The sequence below is a fragment of the Carcharodon carcharias genome, chromosome 2 (genome assembly GCF_017639515.1).
Source record: "Carcharodon carcharias isolate sCarCar2 chromosome 2, sCarCar2.pri, whole genome shotgun sequence".
NCBI classification, from domain to species: domain Eukaryota; kingdom Metazoa; phylum Chordata; class Chondrichthyes; order Lamniformes; family Lamnidae; genus Carcharodon; species Carcharodon carcharias.
Window position 1 is genome coordinate 36,130,097 of NC_054468.1, and position 16,734 is coordinate 36,146,830.

The 16,734-nt window shown below is 37.8% G+C and overlaps 1 protein-coding gene across 9 annotated transcripts in view; it reads left to right on the forward strand.

The window, feature by feature from the left end:
- LOC121290199 (DISP complex protein LRCH3-like) overlaps positions 1–14,504 on the forward strand; it is a 184,491-nt gene extending 169,987 nt beyond the window's left edge. For 6 of the 9 annotated variants that reach the window (XM_041210516.1, XM_041210488.1, XM_041210533.1 and 3 more), the window contains 4 exons: positions 1,320–1,435; positions 1,797–1,934; positions 3,030–3,107; positions 7,332–8,219. In XM_041210516.1, the coding sequence (XP_041066450.1) occupies positions 1,320–1,435; positions 1,797–1,934; positions 3,030–3,107; positions 7,332–7,538 (539 nt within the window). In that variant the 3' untranslated portion in view covers positions 7,539–8,219. Of the gene's footprint in view, positions 1–1,319; positions 1,436–1,796; positions 1,935–3,029; positions 3,108–7,331; positions 8,221–11,325 lie in introns of those variants that run through there. The other 3 variants (XM_041210471.1, XM_041210480.1, XM_041210506.1) reach the window with 2 other exon arrangements.
- The last annotated feature ends 2,230 nt before the right edge of the window (positions 14,505–16,734 follow it).

The window sequence follows — 16,734 nt, forward strand, 5'->3', positions numbered from 1 at the left end:
TTCATATAAGAACTAGGTCTTTATTAGCAATGATTTGTCACTCTTCTGTTTGTTTCTATATGTTTGTGCAATATTTACATAATATTACCAGCAGTTTACATGCACCATATGCATTAACAAAAGATGATGCTCCAAGCAAGCTCTTATTTAGTAAAATTGAGATGAAGATAAAAAAAACTGTGTTAAAAGGAAACAGTATGATATAAATCAAGTACAAACGTAGGTCAGATGATGAATGAATATTCACTTTTGGCTGCCACTTCTGAAGCAATAAAGGATTTTGAATCCAGCAGTCACAGGGGCTTTCATTCTTTGCCGTTCCAAGGGTCTTTCTACATGTAAGCAATAAGCACTCAATGCGTAGTCAGGCTTCAAAATGTCTTTTCTCTTATATTAATATGTAGATGCCATTGGCAGCATGTTTTGAGCTGTGTAGGCTTCAAATTTTGAAATTTACCTCCTAAATCTCTCCACTTCCCTCTCCTGCTTTGGAGATCCTTCTTTAAACCCATCTTTTTGACCAAGCTTTGGGTAATGGTTGCTAATATCACTTTCGTTAGCTCAGTATCTGGTATTCTGAAAATATCTCTGAAGTGTCTAGTGATGTCTTTCTACATTAAAGGCACTATAAAATGCAAGTTATTGTTTCAGAATGACATTGGCACCATCATGCTGCAGTTTAGAAATGCCAGTTTGTTGATCCTAAAGGCTTAGAATTATTTTATGAATCATAAACACTAAGATGGTTCTGTGTCTGATGTCCAGACTAAGGTAACTGATCTCAGTGAGGGCAGCAATAGGGGGGGTACATCAGACCTTTGTTCCCCAGGTTGGGGAAGGAGAAAATAGTCCCATGTCCTGTTTCTAGTCATCGTATTGTGATCCCTACTGGAAATGAATATGTATGGATGTTAAATTTAAAAAGCATCAGGCAGATGACCCACCTGCATTCCGCCCAGGCTTCCACATGAATATGATTCCCTGGGTGATGTGTTGGGGACCTGACAAAGCAGAACTGTGCTTTGAGCGGGTAAGTTCCTTTAGGAAAAACAAAATTGAAGAGAAAGAGCAACCATGTTGTACGTTTATTCTCATTATTGAGAACATAACTTTCTTTTCTTAGTTTGATACAAAGATTAAAGTGGTTCTCAAATGATGTGTGGGGATTGTATCTTAAGGCTCTAAGTTATTCAGTTCCATTGAATCTTAAAGAATAAGTTTGCAACAAAAAATAAACGTACAAGAATAATACTGGTGTAAAATAGGAATGTTCTTATGATAATAGGTTCTTATGCACAATTGTTCTAATATCTCTTTAGATGGGACTTCTGCCTCCTCCTCTGTTGCCCCTAGCCAGGACTCTGGAGATGCCTTGATATTGCAAAACCAAAAGCAATACGATGATGAACAGAGAGTGGTATATCAGCTACGGAAGGTAATCAGTTATACATTTGCTCACCAGAACAGAAGCATCATTACACAGATGCTGATAAATAAAACCTACAGGGAATGTATTACTGTGCTAATTCTAGAATGTGAAGTTGCCAAATGCTCCCAATCAGTGCCAAATTAGACTGGTTTTATGTTGTAGTCACATATCCAATTGAAACTGGTCCTAACTCAGTATTCTTACGTAATGTGACAACAGCCTGAAAATAGATTCTCTCATTATTCTGTGTTGGATTCAAGCACAAGTTCCAGAACTGCAAGGTTAGTGCACCACTCAACCCTCCCCTCCTCTGTTAATAAAAGTATTTGTTTATGATCAAATTGTTTCTCTCTGGTTAATTTTTCAGAACATTGAAACACGGTTAAAGGTTTCTCTCCCAAGTGATCTTGGAACAGCACTTACAGATGGTGTTGTCCTCTGTCATCTGGCTAATCACGTGAGACCACGGTCGGTACCCAGTATACATGTACCGTCTCCAGCAGTGGTGAGTATTCTGAATTCTGATGCTATCAAAAATGACACTACTAATGATGAATATGTTAAGCTTTTCTCTTAGAATTATAAGTGGGCCATGGTTGTATCCTGACGGTGGTGTATTTGAAAAATTTTTGCCATAATTAAGTTGGTGTGCTCATATAACCCAATTCTTACATATTCTTCTTCACTTCTTCTATTTTCACAAATTAAATCCTGGTTTCCCTGATGACCCAATAGTTAAATGCATTGTATGATAAAACAAAAGATCAGGAATATGTAGGAGTTGTCTGGTCTCTGCTGATAAAATTGGTCAAGGATGAATAGGATAGAGGGCAATCAGCTTTTGTGGACTAGGTGACTCCTGCTGAAGAAAGAAATAGTGGTTGTTGAAGCCCAAGATCAGCCATGATCATATTGAATGGCAGAGCAGGTTCAATGGGCCCATATGGTCTACTCCTGCTTCTGTTTCTTATGTTCTTATGCATTGTGTGTAAATATCTGGCTTGGAATAGGCTTAGTAATGTGATCAAATAATCAGCTGATACTTTTTCTTGGGCTTACATGGGTACTTAGATGAAATACTAGAGAGGTTTCTGGTGCCATTGGAACAGTGTGTGTATGTTCAAATGGTGAGAAAGAAGTATTAGAAAATCTACATAATAGTTTCAATGCAACCAATGAATTTCCTCTTGTTTTAAGCATTGCTATGTTTGTTGAGGTTAATATATCAGATGTGCTGATTTTAATACCAGCCAATACACCAGTAACTTTCAGTAACTTTAATAAAATTAAATTACTAGTCTACCGGTGTTCAATTTTTTTACTCAAAGGCCTGCTTTGGTGTGTTGTCATGGTTTAACAATCCCTGCTTTTAAAGAATCTACAGTGAAAAGTGGAATCAAATCTTGTTATAACTAATAATGCAAAATGGGATGTCAGCTGTATTTATAATAGCAAGAACTGGTTGAATTTTAGGATTGGTTCTTCTTGAATCTTTTTGTTTATTTCCCTCTTCGTCATTCTTTCTCCATCTTGTCCTGCCCTCATGATCATGTACTGTTCCCTGATGGAGTTTGCTTGCTTGTTCCACTTCTGATTGCAGCCCAAACTGACAATGGCAAAATGCAGACGAAATGTAGAGAACTTCCTAGAGGCTTGTAAGAGAATTGGTGTACCACAGGTATGTACCCTTTGATATTTCAATGGATTGCTCTATGTCTGTACTATTAAAAAATCTTATTTAATTGCTACTGCATGATTGATTTTACTGTTGTAATGAGCCTAGTTGCTCCAGCTTCACGCTCTCTTCCTCTCACTAAATCCCTCCCTAAGTGCTCTAGCTTTTTTTCTTTCCCACCTCCTAGACCAACCCCAATTGTTCCATCTCTGATTATTCCCATCCAGTGAGATCTGAACTGAATTCTGCACAGTTCCAGTTCCTGTTCCCAATATTGCAGCTGGCTACCACAGTCCTGAAAATTGCATCTCCCTCAATATGACCAGCTTGCCTATCGTACAGCGATATATAACTCCCAAGATTTCTGTTTTCCTGTTACTGGGACTGTGAGCAGCACAATAGGAGAACAGAAGTTTAATCTCTGGTGTAAATCAGTGATTAACAGCGTAATGGAACTGAGCACCACAACAGACTCCCCCATTACCCCCCGCCCCCCCGACCCCGTGACCTCTCCTGTCTCTGTCTCCCCCCACCACCCGCACCCCCCCCCCCAATCCAACTACAGACCCGCCACACCCGATTACCATTCCAATGATCTGACCACCCACCCCCTGACCTGACTACCCGTCCTCCGACCTGACAGACTGCCCCACTCCTGATCCAACCCGACTACCTGCTCATCTCACCACTTACTTACCCACCCGCTCACTTACCCACTCACTCACTCATCCACCTGAGACCTTTAAAAACATACCTGAACCTGGCAGCTAATGTCGTAAAAAGGAGGCGTATCATCTTTCCCTTGAAAGGCTGCGTTGATCTGTTGCTAGTGCAGGCCTTTGTTTTTCTACTAATGTTGAAATTTAGTTTTGTTACTGTGATCGGGAGTGCTGATTTAAGTGTACTCATTAAGCAAATTCAGTTCTTTTTTATCTAGGATTCCAGGATGCTTGGGGTTTCTGTTGTGCTATTGAATCTATTTATAATTAGAACATTGATTTATAGAGACTGAATGTCAAATCTGTTTTTAATTACATGATTTTCTATTTTTTCTCAAGCTTTGGGGTTGAATTTTGCAGCACCAGTTCACCAACTATTATTTCATGAAAGATATAAGCTTGAGGCATTAACTATGCTGTAACAAATCTTATAAAAAATGCCTCTAACCATGCAATTCTGAAACTGTGCAACTGAATTCTGGAACTAGTGTTGATATGCACTGTATATTCTAAAAGTGAATCATTCAAATTTACTGATAACTAATTTTGTCTTATAGGTCTGCTTCTTTGACAGGTCATTTACCACAATATTTATTTTTCATTAAAATTTTTGATCAAAAGTTGTATTTTAGGTCTTTTGAGGATTTTCCTAATTTCAGTGTTCTGTTTTCAGTGGCCTAGGTCACATATCAAATTTGAATAAAACGTTCTGGGGAGGGGTAGTTTGGGCAGCTATATGCATGTTTTAAGGCAGGTGACCTAATGAATCTTTAAGCTGCATTTATACCTGCATGTGCTAAAAAAGCTTTCAATTCTCTAACACTTTGATTGTATTTAGACCAGATCATAACTTTCCTGCTTTCTGTGATCTTTTTGATACTATGTTTGGGCAAGACAGCATATTGAACATACCATTCTCCCAAATGAAAAAATTCTCACACATATAACCTGCTCCAGCTGAGACAATAGAGCAGTTCAAGCCAAGAACAACTACAAGAGCTGTGTACAGCATGAATTTCATGTAATTGTCATTGTTACTTTCTATAAGACTTACTCTGTCCCATTTTGTTGATCATACCCCTATTGGAACAAAGCAATATATACTCTGACTCAATGTGAGCAATGCCATGGAAGATCTTTAGCAATTGGAAAGATGTTGAATACATATTATGTATCAAATAACCTGCAAACCACAGAAATGAACCTTGTACCCGAATGCTCATTGTATAGTGCTGTAATCCTCAACTCCATATGCTTACTGAACTGTAAAATCTCCTCTGCCAGTGTGCATCCAATTGACTAACAGCGGTACATTCATTGTATAAATTGTATTAAAACGTATCATAAACAACATAATATTGTGACCTACCTCAAAGGTTTTGAAGAATGTTCACAAAGCACTGGTTTTGTGGTTTACAGTTTCAAATCGATCTTTGATGTTCCAGCAATGTGTCACATTCCTTCACGCTTTTGTTAGACATGTGTTGATCTGGTCTAAATTCCTATTTTATGCTAGCATAAATGATAAAAGACAGTATCCATCCTGATAATAGTTTATCACCAATGATATTGTTTACTGAAATGATATGCTACGTTCCTAAGATTCACTCGAGTCTTAAATTGGTCGTTTGTGATTCTTAGTATGCCTGGCTCATGTGCTGTAAAAATTAAAACCATCATAGTTACAAGTTTAAAATATTTAGCATTTAAATATTGATCCGTAACATTGGGGAAAAAGTGAATGTTTTTCATATTTAAAGCAATAGGATGCAAGGTGAAAATATTGTTTCCTCTGTTTAACTTCTCTATTGTGTGCTGTTCCCTGTCACAGGAAAAGAGAGATATTTCTGCTTTGCAGCTAGCTGCTATCAGTTTCCAAGTCGTTATTCCTCTGAATTTCACTCCTTAGTATCTACTCGTTGCTGTATTTCCTTCTTCACATACTTTGTGGGAAGTCAAATGCAGAAGTGCTATCAGAACAGTTTTCATATGCAAAGGTTGTTTCAAGCAGCTGTAACTTTTGCTTATTCTCTGATAATTATAACATGTATGAGAATGTCAAACTCTTCAAAAGAAAATCTAAATAAGGTGACCTATACATATGATGTTCAATATAAACTAAGAACTATAGTTTGTGGGACATGACACCAAATAAAATTATTCACTTTTTACCCTCATCCTGCCCACCATAAACCCACTGGGCAGAATTTTATAAGTCACCGCGCCCAATTTAAATTTTCAGGAAGGTGGGAGCACAGCAAAATCAGCTGTGTGCCCGCCGACCTGTCAATGGCCATTGACAGGGTCAATTAAGTAATTAAAGGATCTGCCCGTCAACCTTAAGGTTGGCGGGCAGCCAGGAGCCCTGGCGGGAAGCAGAAAAAACATGAAACCTCATCCACGGGCGGGATGAGGTTTCATATAGGTTTTTAAAACTTTTAATAAAGATTTTGTAAAAATTATGGACATGTCCAAACTCATGTGACTTTGTCACATGAGGGGACATTTAAGGGAAATTTTTTATTTCTATTTCTAATATTTTTGAAATTAGAGGCAATCTCCCTGAGGCAGCGCTTAGACTCAGGGAGATGAGTGTGCTCTTTCGTACACATGCACGAAAGAGCACACTCTTGATTTTGGGATTCCCAGCCCGCACAGGTAGCGCATAACGCTTCCGTGCGGACGTCAGACTGTGCAGGCCTTAATTGACCCGCCCACATAAAATGACGCTGCACCTCTGATCAGGGGTGCCGATCGGAAGCGCGCCCGTACGCGCCCGCCCATCAACCTCCACCCCGACGGGGAAAATTCAGCCCACTATCTTCCAAACATTTTTTCCAGAAAGGAATTCCGGGGTTTCCATTTATTTCTTTTACCAACTTTTCCAATCACTGCTTGTGCAGTAGGGTTGAAATTAAAAGAGAGGTGAGCATTCCTACTCCCTCCTTCCCATGCTACAGTTACAATTCAGTGCTGACATATGGTGCTCCACAACACAGCCTGGCTAACAACTAACAATGACCCAGAAATGGCAAGTGATGCAACAATGATCGGAAATTGAAACCAATGGTGTAGCTACCACCAGTTAACAGGTCAATTCTGGTGTTCAAACTTTAACTTGGCTACAAGAATATAGTTAGAATGAGCAACAGCAAACTGTTTCAACTTCTGGAGCACAGAAGTTCATCTGTATAAAAATAATTTGTTAAACTGCCTTGGTAAATTGAAATAAATAATCCAGTAGCTTTTTAAAAGTTAAATCCACTGGTTAACTCTTAGGAAATCTCCCAAAAGCAAAGAATTAAAAGGTGAAGGGTAATCAGAAGCTATACTTAAGATTACTGCTCACTTTAAACTGGATACTGACTTTTTCAAGTTAATTGTGCACCTTGTGTTTATTGTGCATGAGTCTGAAATGAGGCAAAGATAAAAGTAAATGTTGCATGCTGATTTTCTCAACTAATTTTTCTCTATCATTTCTCTCCTGCACTCACTGAAATATTGGAAGGATGACCTTTGCTCTTCATCTGATGTGCTCCAAGCCAACCTCCTCAGCACTCAAAAGACGGTTGACATACTACTGACTTTGGGAGCAAGCATAACCAGTCCTGTTCTCACCCCTCTCTCTGGTGGCCAGCTTGCAGGCTTTGCTCTCTTTTACATCAATGTGATGCTTCTGCTTTTTGCTCTGTACCATTGGGTCACTGTGTTCTAATTAGAAGAGAAAGTATGTGTAAGGGAAAGGGGGAATGGGGGGAAGAAAGAGAGCACAAGAGAGAGACTATGCAAAGTGCTCATGACCTTAGTTTGAAAAACAAACATAGAAAAGTTTCAAGTGGAGCCATGAGATTATTTTTAGTAGAAATCTATGTTCAGACTCCTAATATTTTGAAACAGAAGCCATTCACCGTGCCTTTCATACTATTTCTCTTGGCATTTAACAGATTAGTTGTCGAGACTATTTTATTTGTTAATCATTAAGTCCCCTCCACAGACCCATTTGACTGAAAAGTTCATGCTTTCTTGGCTGACATTATAAGCTGTTCTCACTAAAAAGTTATTGAAGTGATTACTATGCCATCGGAATAATTTTGGGTCGATCTTGTTAATCAGATTAAAATATTTTCAAAATAACAAGGCTCGTTTTACACTTTTGTTGGGCTAATTCTAAAGGCAGGACCTGTCATCTGTTGGAAAATGGATCGAACTGTGTTCACATTAGTGAGAATTTCATCCCCCATCTTCCTAGGTAAATGAGCTCCAAAAAGTAGAAAGGAAGTGCATTAAAGTACTGTCCCTTCAAAAACAGTCCCTTTTTTTATTTACCAAACACTGGTCTCTTTTGATTATGTTCCCCTGGAAGTCCTCCTGCAAGCCACACACCATCCTGTTGGGAATATATCGCCGTTCCTTCACTGTCGCTGGGTCAAAATCCTGGAGCTCCCTCCCTAACAGCACTGTGGGTGTACCTACACCATATGGACTGCAGCGGTTCAAGGAGGCAGCTCACCACCACCTTTTCGAGGGCAATTAGGAATGGGCAATAAATGCTGGCCTACCCTGCGATGCCCACAACCCATGAATGAAAAAATTAAAAAATGTTTAAATTGCCTGTGATTGAATCCATTATATTAACATCAAGTTGTTAATTGTGTCCTCTCAGGTGTGGTAGAGTGTCTAGTGTAAAAGTTGATGGTTGCAGAGGTATTGATTATCTTCATGTACTGTGAATTTATTCTGCACTTGTGAACATGTGAAAGAGCCTACAAATACATGCTGCCGCCTGTCTTCACTGCATTATTACTACTACATGCATGTTAGTGTTAAATACAAATACCTGATAATTCACTTAAAAGTCATGGCAAGAATAGATAATTTCAGTAGCAATAAAATCATCTTAGTGTTTTGTTTATTATAGAGAACAGAATTGCTTTTTAAAACTAGTTTAACTTTTGTTTACATCAAGTGTATCCAATATCTATCTATCTTTGGTCCTGCCCCCATAGTTAATGCTGTCCAAACCCTGGAAAACTAATTAACAGAAGCGAACTGTAGTAGATCCATATAATTCAGCTTAACATTGTATATAGACAGCATAATCAAAATTAATGGAACGCAAGAAATAGGAGCAGGAGTAGACCAGATGGCCCTTTCAGCCTGCTCTGCCATTCAATACGATCATGGCTGATTTTAGATTTCAACCCCATTTTCCTACCCATTCCCCGTATCCCTTGATTCCTTGAGAGACCAAAAAATTAGTCTATCCCAGCCTTAAATGTGTTCAACGATGGAGCATGCACAACTCTCTGGGGCAATGAATACAAAGATTGGCTCATGTGGGAACAAACAAAGTCTTATGCTACTGAACCCTCGTGTTTTGTAAATGGCACAACTTACACAATTTCTCAGGAACTGATGCTGTACCTATCCAAGTACATAATTGATACCATAGTACCAAAGATGAAATCAGTCTATAACTTTTTACTAAAAAACATACGTAAGCAACACTAAAATTGTGATTTGTGCATCTTAGTGTCCAATGATGTGAGGCAATAATTAGGAGAAATAATTAAATGCTTGTCAAAAGGAACACAATCCATTTTAATAAATAAATGTGTTTTCTCCATTACTTCAAATTTTTACCTTTGTATCCCCTTCCCCACAACCACCCCCCCTCCTCCCTGCCTCCATAGCTGGGCTATTGTTCCAATGGCAGTGCCCACCCTCCAGTCCCTTGCTTATTATTCCTGTGTGAACCTAAACAATGTGTGTCAGCACTGTTTGCATCCTCTGCCCGCATACATCAATTTCCAGCAGGATAGAAATCAGCAGTGGGAATGTTGAGCTGATTGATTTTTCATTCTTAGCCCAATCTCCGAGACCGATTTTAGCTGATTCACTGAGATTGTCTGATTCTGTTCAAATGACAGAAAACTGTATTTTGTTCTTTGTTGGGTGATCTTTGGATGCCCATTCATATTTCCAAACTTCAGACAAACTAAAACTTACCTTTTTATATGTGGGACAAATGACAAGTTTTTAAAAAGAAAGATGTTGGGTCAGATTTGATTGTAAGACCATTTTTTCCATCTGCTGGGACCTTCATGGTCTTTCCAGCTCAGGTCCCCACCAGACATTGTATGTGACCACTTAACCAGCAAAACGGCTCTCACCAAATGCAAGTCTTAATAGTAAATTTGCACTCTAATCCCAGTAACTAGGGAAATAGTAAGTTTTGCAGAATCATGTGACTGAAGAAACAGTAGACAGAATTCTGTAATGAGAAGTATCAGTTTTCTGCCAAATTGAAAAGTATTTAAAATTCAAATGATTGAGGGTGTAGTACGGCTCACTGATTATGAGTAATATTTTGAGGATTAATTCAAGATTACTGTTGGTTTTATGTAATATGGTAAAGTTGAATTTATAAACTGTTTAAATAAGTTTATTTTAGAAAAATGCAACTTTTTAATTTATGAGAACATTTTCTATTGAAAAAGTAGGAGCTTGTTTAGAGAACTTTCTATAGTTTATAGAAAGCATCTGTTTTTCAATGAGTTTTCCAGTTTGTATGGGTTTTTTATTTACTAGTGAGGACAGAGATCACTATTGATGAAAAGTAAAACCGATTTATTTTTAGTATAGATTTATACCAGTTCTTTATCAATTTTTTTGAGGTTTTAAAAAATTATTTATTTATTTTATTATATTTAATGTACAGTATTTGTATAAAACTAAGATTGGCAGAAGCAATTTAACCATTCAGTATTTTTTGCATGCTTTAACACCGAGTTTGTTAGTTTTCCTGATTAATGAGGAAAGGCATAAGTAAAAAAAAATGCAACTTTGTAATGAAGTCTGTAATGAATTAACATATCTGTGATTGAGATTCATCCAGGACATCTATTGGTGTCTGTAATTCATATTAAATCAAAGTTTTACATACTCAGGGCACTCCTTTTTAAATCCTTCATCTGGAAAAAATGGTCTTACCATCAAATCTGACCCAACATCTTTCTTTTTAAAAAGTTGTCATTCCTCCCACAAGTGCAATAGTAATTTTTAGTTTGTTTGAAGATTGGAAATATGATTGGGCATCCAAAGATCACCCAGCCAAGAACAAAATAGAGTTTCCATGCTTTCCTTGCACTTCCATCATCTGTCAGCCACATTGTGGGCACAGGTGCATGGAGGTCAGAGTTAGTTTGTGAGGTTTAAAGGTCTGTTGGTGATGTTTGGTTAGGGATAGATTCCTGAAGTTAGTATTGGCAACGGCATCCCTCCCAACTTTGTTGCTGCTCCTCTACTTTCATCAGTTCATTTGTTTGCAAACAATTAGTGTTCACAAGTTAATTTTGATGTCATATTTTGTCATTTTGTTTTTCAGATTTTCCATTTTTTGTGTTTGGTTTTTATCTTTTTGCATGTATGTCATTTGTTAATTTTGTTTTTCTCCCCTCTCTTTTATTCCCGTCCCTTTCTCTTTTTTTCACTTTGTTTAGGATCGATTGTGCCTGCCCCTTCACATTCTAGAAGAGAAAGGACTGGCACATGTAGCTGTGACTATAGAAAGCCTGCTTGAGCTCGCCCCTACCAAACAGCACCATTAATCAACTGTCTAGAGACTACAAGTGATGGGCACCTCACACAAGAAACACTGTAACAGCACAATTGAATATACTCCAAGTTGGTCTCCATGGTGATCACATTATCACACTCCTCTTTAGCATCTGCATGATGGCTTTCTGACATGCCAGCTCTGTCAGTCAATCGCTAAACATAACTTTTTCAATCCGTCTGTTGTTTCTTTTTTTGAAAATACAGCACTTAATTTGTTTTCCAACTTGAGTACCGTGATCCGAATTGTTTCCATAGCATTTAAAGTGGTTATATATTACACAGGGTGAACTAACGGGCCTAGGAACTAGAGCAGGATATCTCCCTTCATCACTTTATCTAGTAATTTAGCTCAAAACTTCATTGAATTTCTACTTTGACATTGTTCAATGTTTGCTTGGTGGCCAGTAAAATCGAAATGATCATGAATAATGTGTACAATCTGATGCATAAATAGGCATAATAAGTTCACCAAAATATTACACAAAATAATCAGTTTTATTTTAGATTGATTTCCAGGGCAGAATTTTATGGTCCCCTGTTGGCGAGTTTGCAGGCAGGGAGGGCCTGTAAAATTCCATTGGTGCCTACCCACCCACCCTGACCTGGCCACGATTTAACAGGCAGCAGACAGGGCCTCAGGTGACTCTACAATTGAGGCTCTGAAGTGGCCAATTAAGGGCCACTTCCTGAAATTGCAACCGGCGGGAAGAGGTCATTGACAGGCGGGAAGGCCGGCAGGTAAGCCAGCTTGGTCCTCAGGCAGGAAAGTGTGGGACTGGTGCTCCTATGCATGACCCCTTTTCTAGGGCCTCCTTTCCTGGTCCAGCCATGAATTCCCCAAACTTACTTGTCATTCTGCTCCAAGCTCTGTGTCTTCAGTTATTTATGCAGTCCAGGTGGAGCTGCTGGCACCAGCGCTACTGGCCAATCAGACGGGAGGAAAGCCCTTCTCAAATCAATTCACATTCCTTAGAGCTTTAAGTGGCTGCGGGGCAACCTGTCGCAGCAGAGGCAAGCTTTTTGTCAATTTTTTTGGGCAGTGGGGTGGAAACCCCACCACTCATAAAATCTTAAAATAAGTAGAAGTAAAATGTTCAAAACCAGCAGCAAAACCTCTTGAGGTGTGAGCAAAATATTCTTTTAATGTTCCGTATTCCCTGTATGATAGGAAGTAGTGTGAAAACTTGTACAAGTGCATGAATATCTAGTCAGCAGCTTTTTTAAAATATAGAAATGGTATATTTCACCAGTAGCTAAACCCAATTGAATACTCTCAAGGTTCTTATAACAATGTTACATGGTATTTCTACAAGTTCATTTCCAGAAATTAGGCACTGTACTCTTAAATGGATCAGTACTGTATGATTTGTTCCATGTTTGGTACCAGGGTTTCTGTAACTCTGGTTATATATTTTAGTTTCATAGGTTTTCCTTTCTGTTGGCTTTGTGTATTCATTTTTGGATCTAAGTGATTTAATTGTGTTTCCAGAATTTACTTTTCATACTTGCTAGGCTATATTCGTACAGTATATGTATGTATCTATTTATTCATAGCACGTGAGTATGATAATGCAATCACTAAAAGGTCCCTGGTTACTCAGCCATACTTGAGTAAAATAGTGAATAGCACTTTATCATGAATTAGCATTGATGATGTCAGTCAACTTCATGGCATCAGAAGGAAACCTCACTGTCTTGTGTAGGTTGGCTACATGGATTATAGAACAGCACCTTCCATTACGTTCTTGTTAATTTATGTTTCCATTTTATGAATAGTCTAAAATAAATACACAGTGAGAAATAGTGGGATAGAGTTCATGTTAGTTTTATATGAGCACTTATCCATCTTTTTATGGCTTAATTAGCTGTAGGATATGACTTGAAAGATTTCCTTATTTGTGGAATAAATTGTGTGTCCATTGTTTCTCATGGTGTATTCTCTATTTAAACATACACGTACATTTGTAATAACTGTCAGCCTAAAATGTTTAAAATTGCAAATAATTGATTAATCCTTGTAATCCACCTTTAAACAATTTGGATGCCAGCACCAAATTTTTGTCACAATCTTTATCAAAATGATTTATTTTCTTGCAATTTTAAGAGTTCAGTGTGTTCTTTGCTTAATGCTTGGGATGGTTTTTAAGTGAGGCATATGTTGCCAGCAGAAGGGAATTCTGTTTTTTTATTTATGCTTTGAACCAATGGACTTTTGCCTGCACTTTCCTTTTTCTCTGTAAATACATTCCGTGTTTTCTAGTTTTTATATAACTGTTCACATCTCTTGTCAAGTACAGCTTTGGATCAGATTATACTGTTTTGATTTTGTTAGGCTGTATATGTTTTTATGATTTAGTTACCCACCCAGTTACGTTTCCATTTTTGTTTTTTTCAAGTCTCCTTAAAAAAAAATCTGATTGGTCCATTGACCTTTTAAAAGTTACCTTGACCCAAGTTGGAAACAGGACCAAGTTAAAATCATTCACATTGACTTTGAAGTGAAGTGAGCTGTATAAGTCCAGTTCACCTATAGTTTTCACCTGACATGTTTCTCCTCTTCAAAATCTCTCGAGCAGCAAAGTAAACATCCTTGTTCACAGATTATCAGATATAGCTAAATGATATGGAACCACTTGAATTATGCATTATTGGAACAATAGCCATTTTTTTGTGGGCCCGATTCTAACTCAGAAACAAATGTGGTTGGAAATGTAAGCTGTGTGGAGGACAAAAAGAGGCTGCAAAGAAATATAAGATAACTTGAATGGGCAACAAGATGGCAGATGGAGTATAATGTGGAGAAGTGTGAGGTTATTCACTTTGGTTATAAGAATAGAATAGCAGAATATTTTTTAAAAGGCATGAAACTTGCAATTGCTGATGTTCAGAGAGACTAGGGTGTGATCTACAAGGAACAGAGAAAGTTAACATATAACAAACAGAATGTGCTGGAAAAACTAAACAGGCCTGGCAGCATTTATGGAGAGAGAAAGAGAGTTAAATTTTCAAGTCCAATATGACTTCTTCGGAACTGCAGTTAACTGTTTCTGTCTCCACAGATGCTGCCAGACCTGCTGAGTTTTTCCAGCACTTACTGTTTTTATTTCAGATCTCCAGCATCCACAGTATTTTGCTTTTATTGTGGAAAGTTAACATGCAGATGCAGCAAGCAATTATGAAGGCAAATGACCTGTTGGCCTTTATTGCAAGGGGATTGGTGTACAGGAATAAAGTCTTGCTGCAGTTGTACAGGGCTTTCATGAGATCACACCTAGAATACTGTGTGCAGTTTCGGTCTCCATATTTAAGGTAAGATATACTTGCATTAGAGGCAGTACAGCAAAGGTTCACTAGATTGGGCCATGGGGTGAGAGGGTTGGCCTATGATGAGAGGTTGAGTAAATTGGGTCTCTATTCTCTGGAGTTTAGAGGAATGAGATACGATATTATTGAAACATTGAAGATTTTGAAGGGGCTTGACAAGGTAGATACTGAGGAGTTATTTCCACTGGCTGGGTAATCTAAAATGTGGGCGCAGTCTCAGGATAAGGTGCTGATTATTTATGGCTCAGATGAGAAACTTTTTCACTCAAAGCGTAGTAAATCTTTGGAAATCTCCACCCCTAGGGGTGGGGGTGCTACATGGCTCATTATATTTAAGGCTGGGGTAGACAGACTTTTGGTTTCTCGGAATCAAGGAATATGGGGAGCAGGTGGGAAAGTGGATTTGAAGCCCAAGATGAGCCATGATCATATGGACTGGTGGAGCAGGCTTGACAGACCATTTGGTCTACTCCTCCTGCTGTTTATTGTGTACTTATACTTTAAAGCCAGACTGAATGAGATTGTATCACCTTTTTTCCAGATTTTTTTTATTTGGTAGGGGCAAATAGGGGTAAAGAACAGAATGAGGAACAGTGTCTTTTAAAATGAACTTTCAGTAAGTAGTCCAACATAGGATAGTCTATCATAGGAAAGCATTATTCAGATTATATTCTCTGATTATGCTTGAGTGAGCTAAAGTCAGTGAAAGAATAGGAGGCAGAGTTAATTTTTGACAAGCAGATAGAATTTTGCCTTCCCAATTTTAAAAGATTGAGCAGTACTGAAGCAGCAAATTTGCAACTACAAAAAATTACTTGTAGTGCTTCTAACCAGCTAATGTGCCCTCGACTAAGTGATTATTAGCAAACAAATCAAACTGATCTATTTTATATGATTTTCAACTGACATTTCTTAAGTTACTCTACTTTTTTGTGTGTAATACTTTTAAACTATCGTCTGTTGCTAAGAAAGCTGCTTCCAACACTACTTTTGGAAATAAGCTGTAGTTTTGAACCCTGACATGAGGCAAATTTGCTGCTGTTTGTAATTGTGCTATAATTGAGCCCTAAGTAACAGGAACCAAAAAGAGGAAAATTACAACTGAATATAGGACACAAGGCAGAGAGAAGTTTGCTGCATTCAATGTAACAATAACCTAAGACCAGAATTCATACCTCAATCTGAAATAAAATTCATGCTAAATTTTCAGAGCTTGGGCTCATTGCTTCATTTTTTTGATCAAATTTGATAGGAAGAACCATTGGTATTACTGGTTTAAAAAGGCATTTGTTTAATTCATCTTTACCATTCACATATAGATGGTAACTTCCAAATCTCTTCTACAAAATGTGAGTTTTCAGAAAACTAATGCTTTAAGTCTGTCCTGATCATCACTCATTTGGGAAAAGCAGATCTGATCCCAGCTTGTCTATTTGTTATTCTGTATTCACCTTGAAACAATTTGCTCCATTAAAACATGTGCACCTAATGGAAATGGTGTTAATTTTATAGAAGTTTATGGTAAGAATATTTTGAAAATAAAGCTGTGGACAATATTAAACAGTACTGTATCCAGATTAAGATGTCTCAGTTCTTCCCAGATAACAGCATTAGAGTTGAATGGTTCAGATAATTTCTTGAGAAACTCCTCAGATGTATTCCAGTTATAAGTAAATTTACTGTATCTTGTTGCTTGCGTCCACCCAAGAAACATTCTCATAAACATTTTAAGATGTTCTTTTACTGTGTATTGGAATATTTTCTAGTTTCTGAATCTAATTCAAAAACTGCATCCTGTGAAATGCAGTTTTCTAAAGCTCTGGGATCTTTATGCCAGTACAAGAAATAATTGTGAAATTTTAAGTACCTAATTGACTTTTATTCAGCAGGAAATTCCATGTTTTGTCAATGAGAATTCACATTGACCTTTGAAAATTGGTTTGGTTTGGGTTTAGAATCATTTTGGT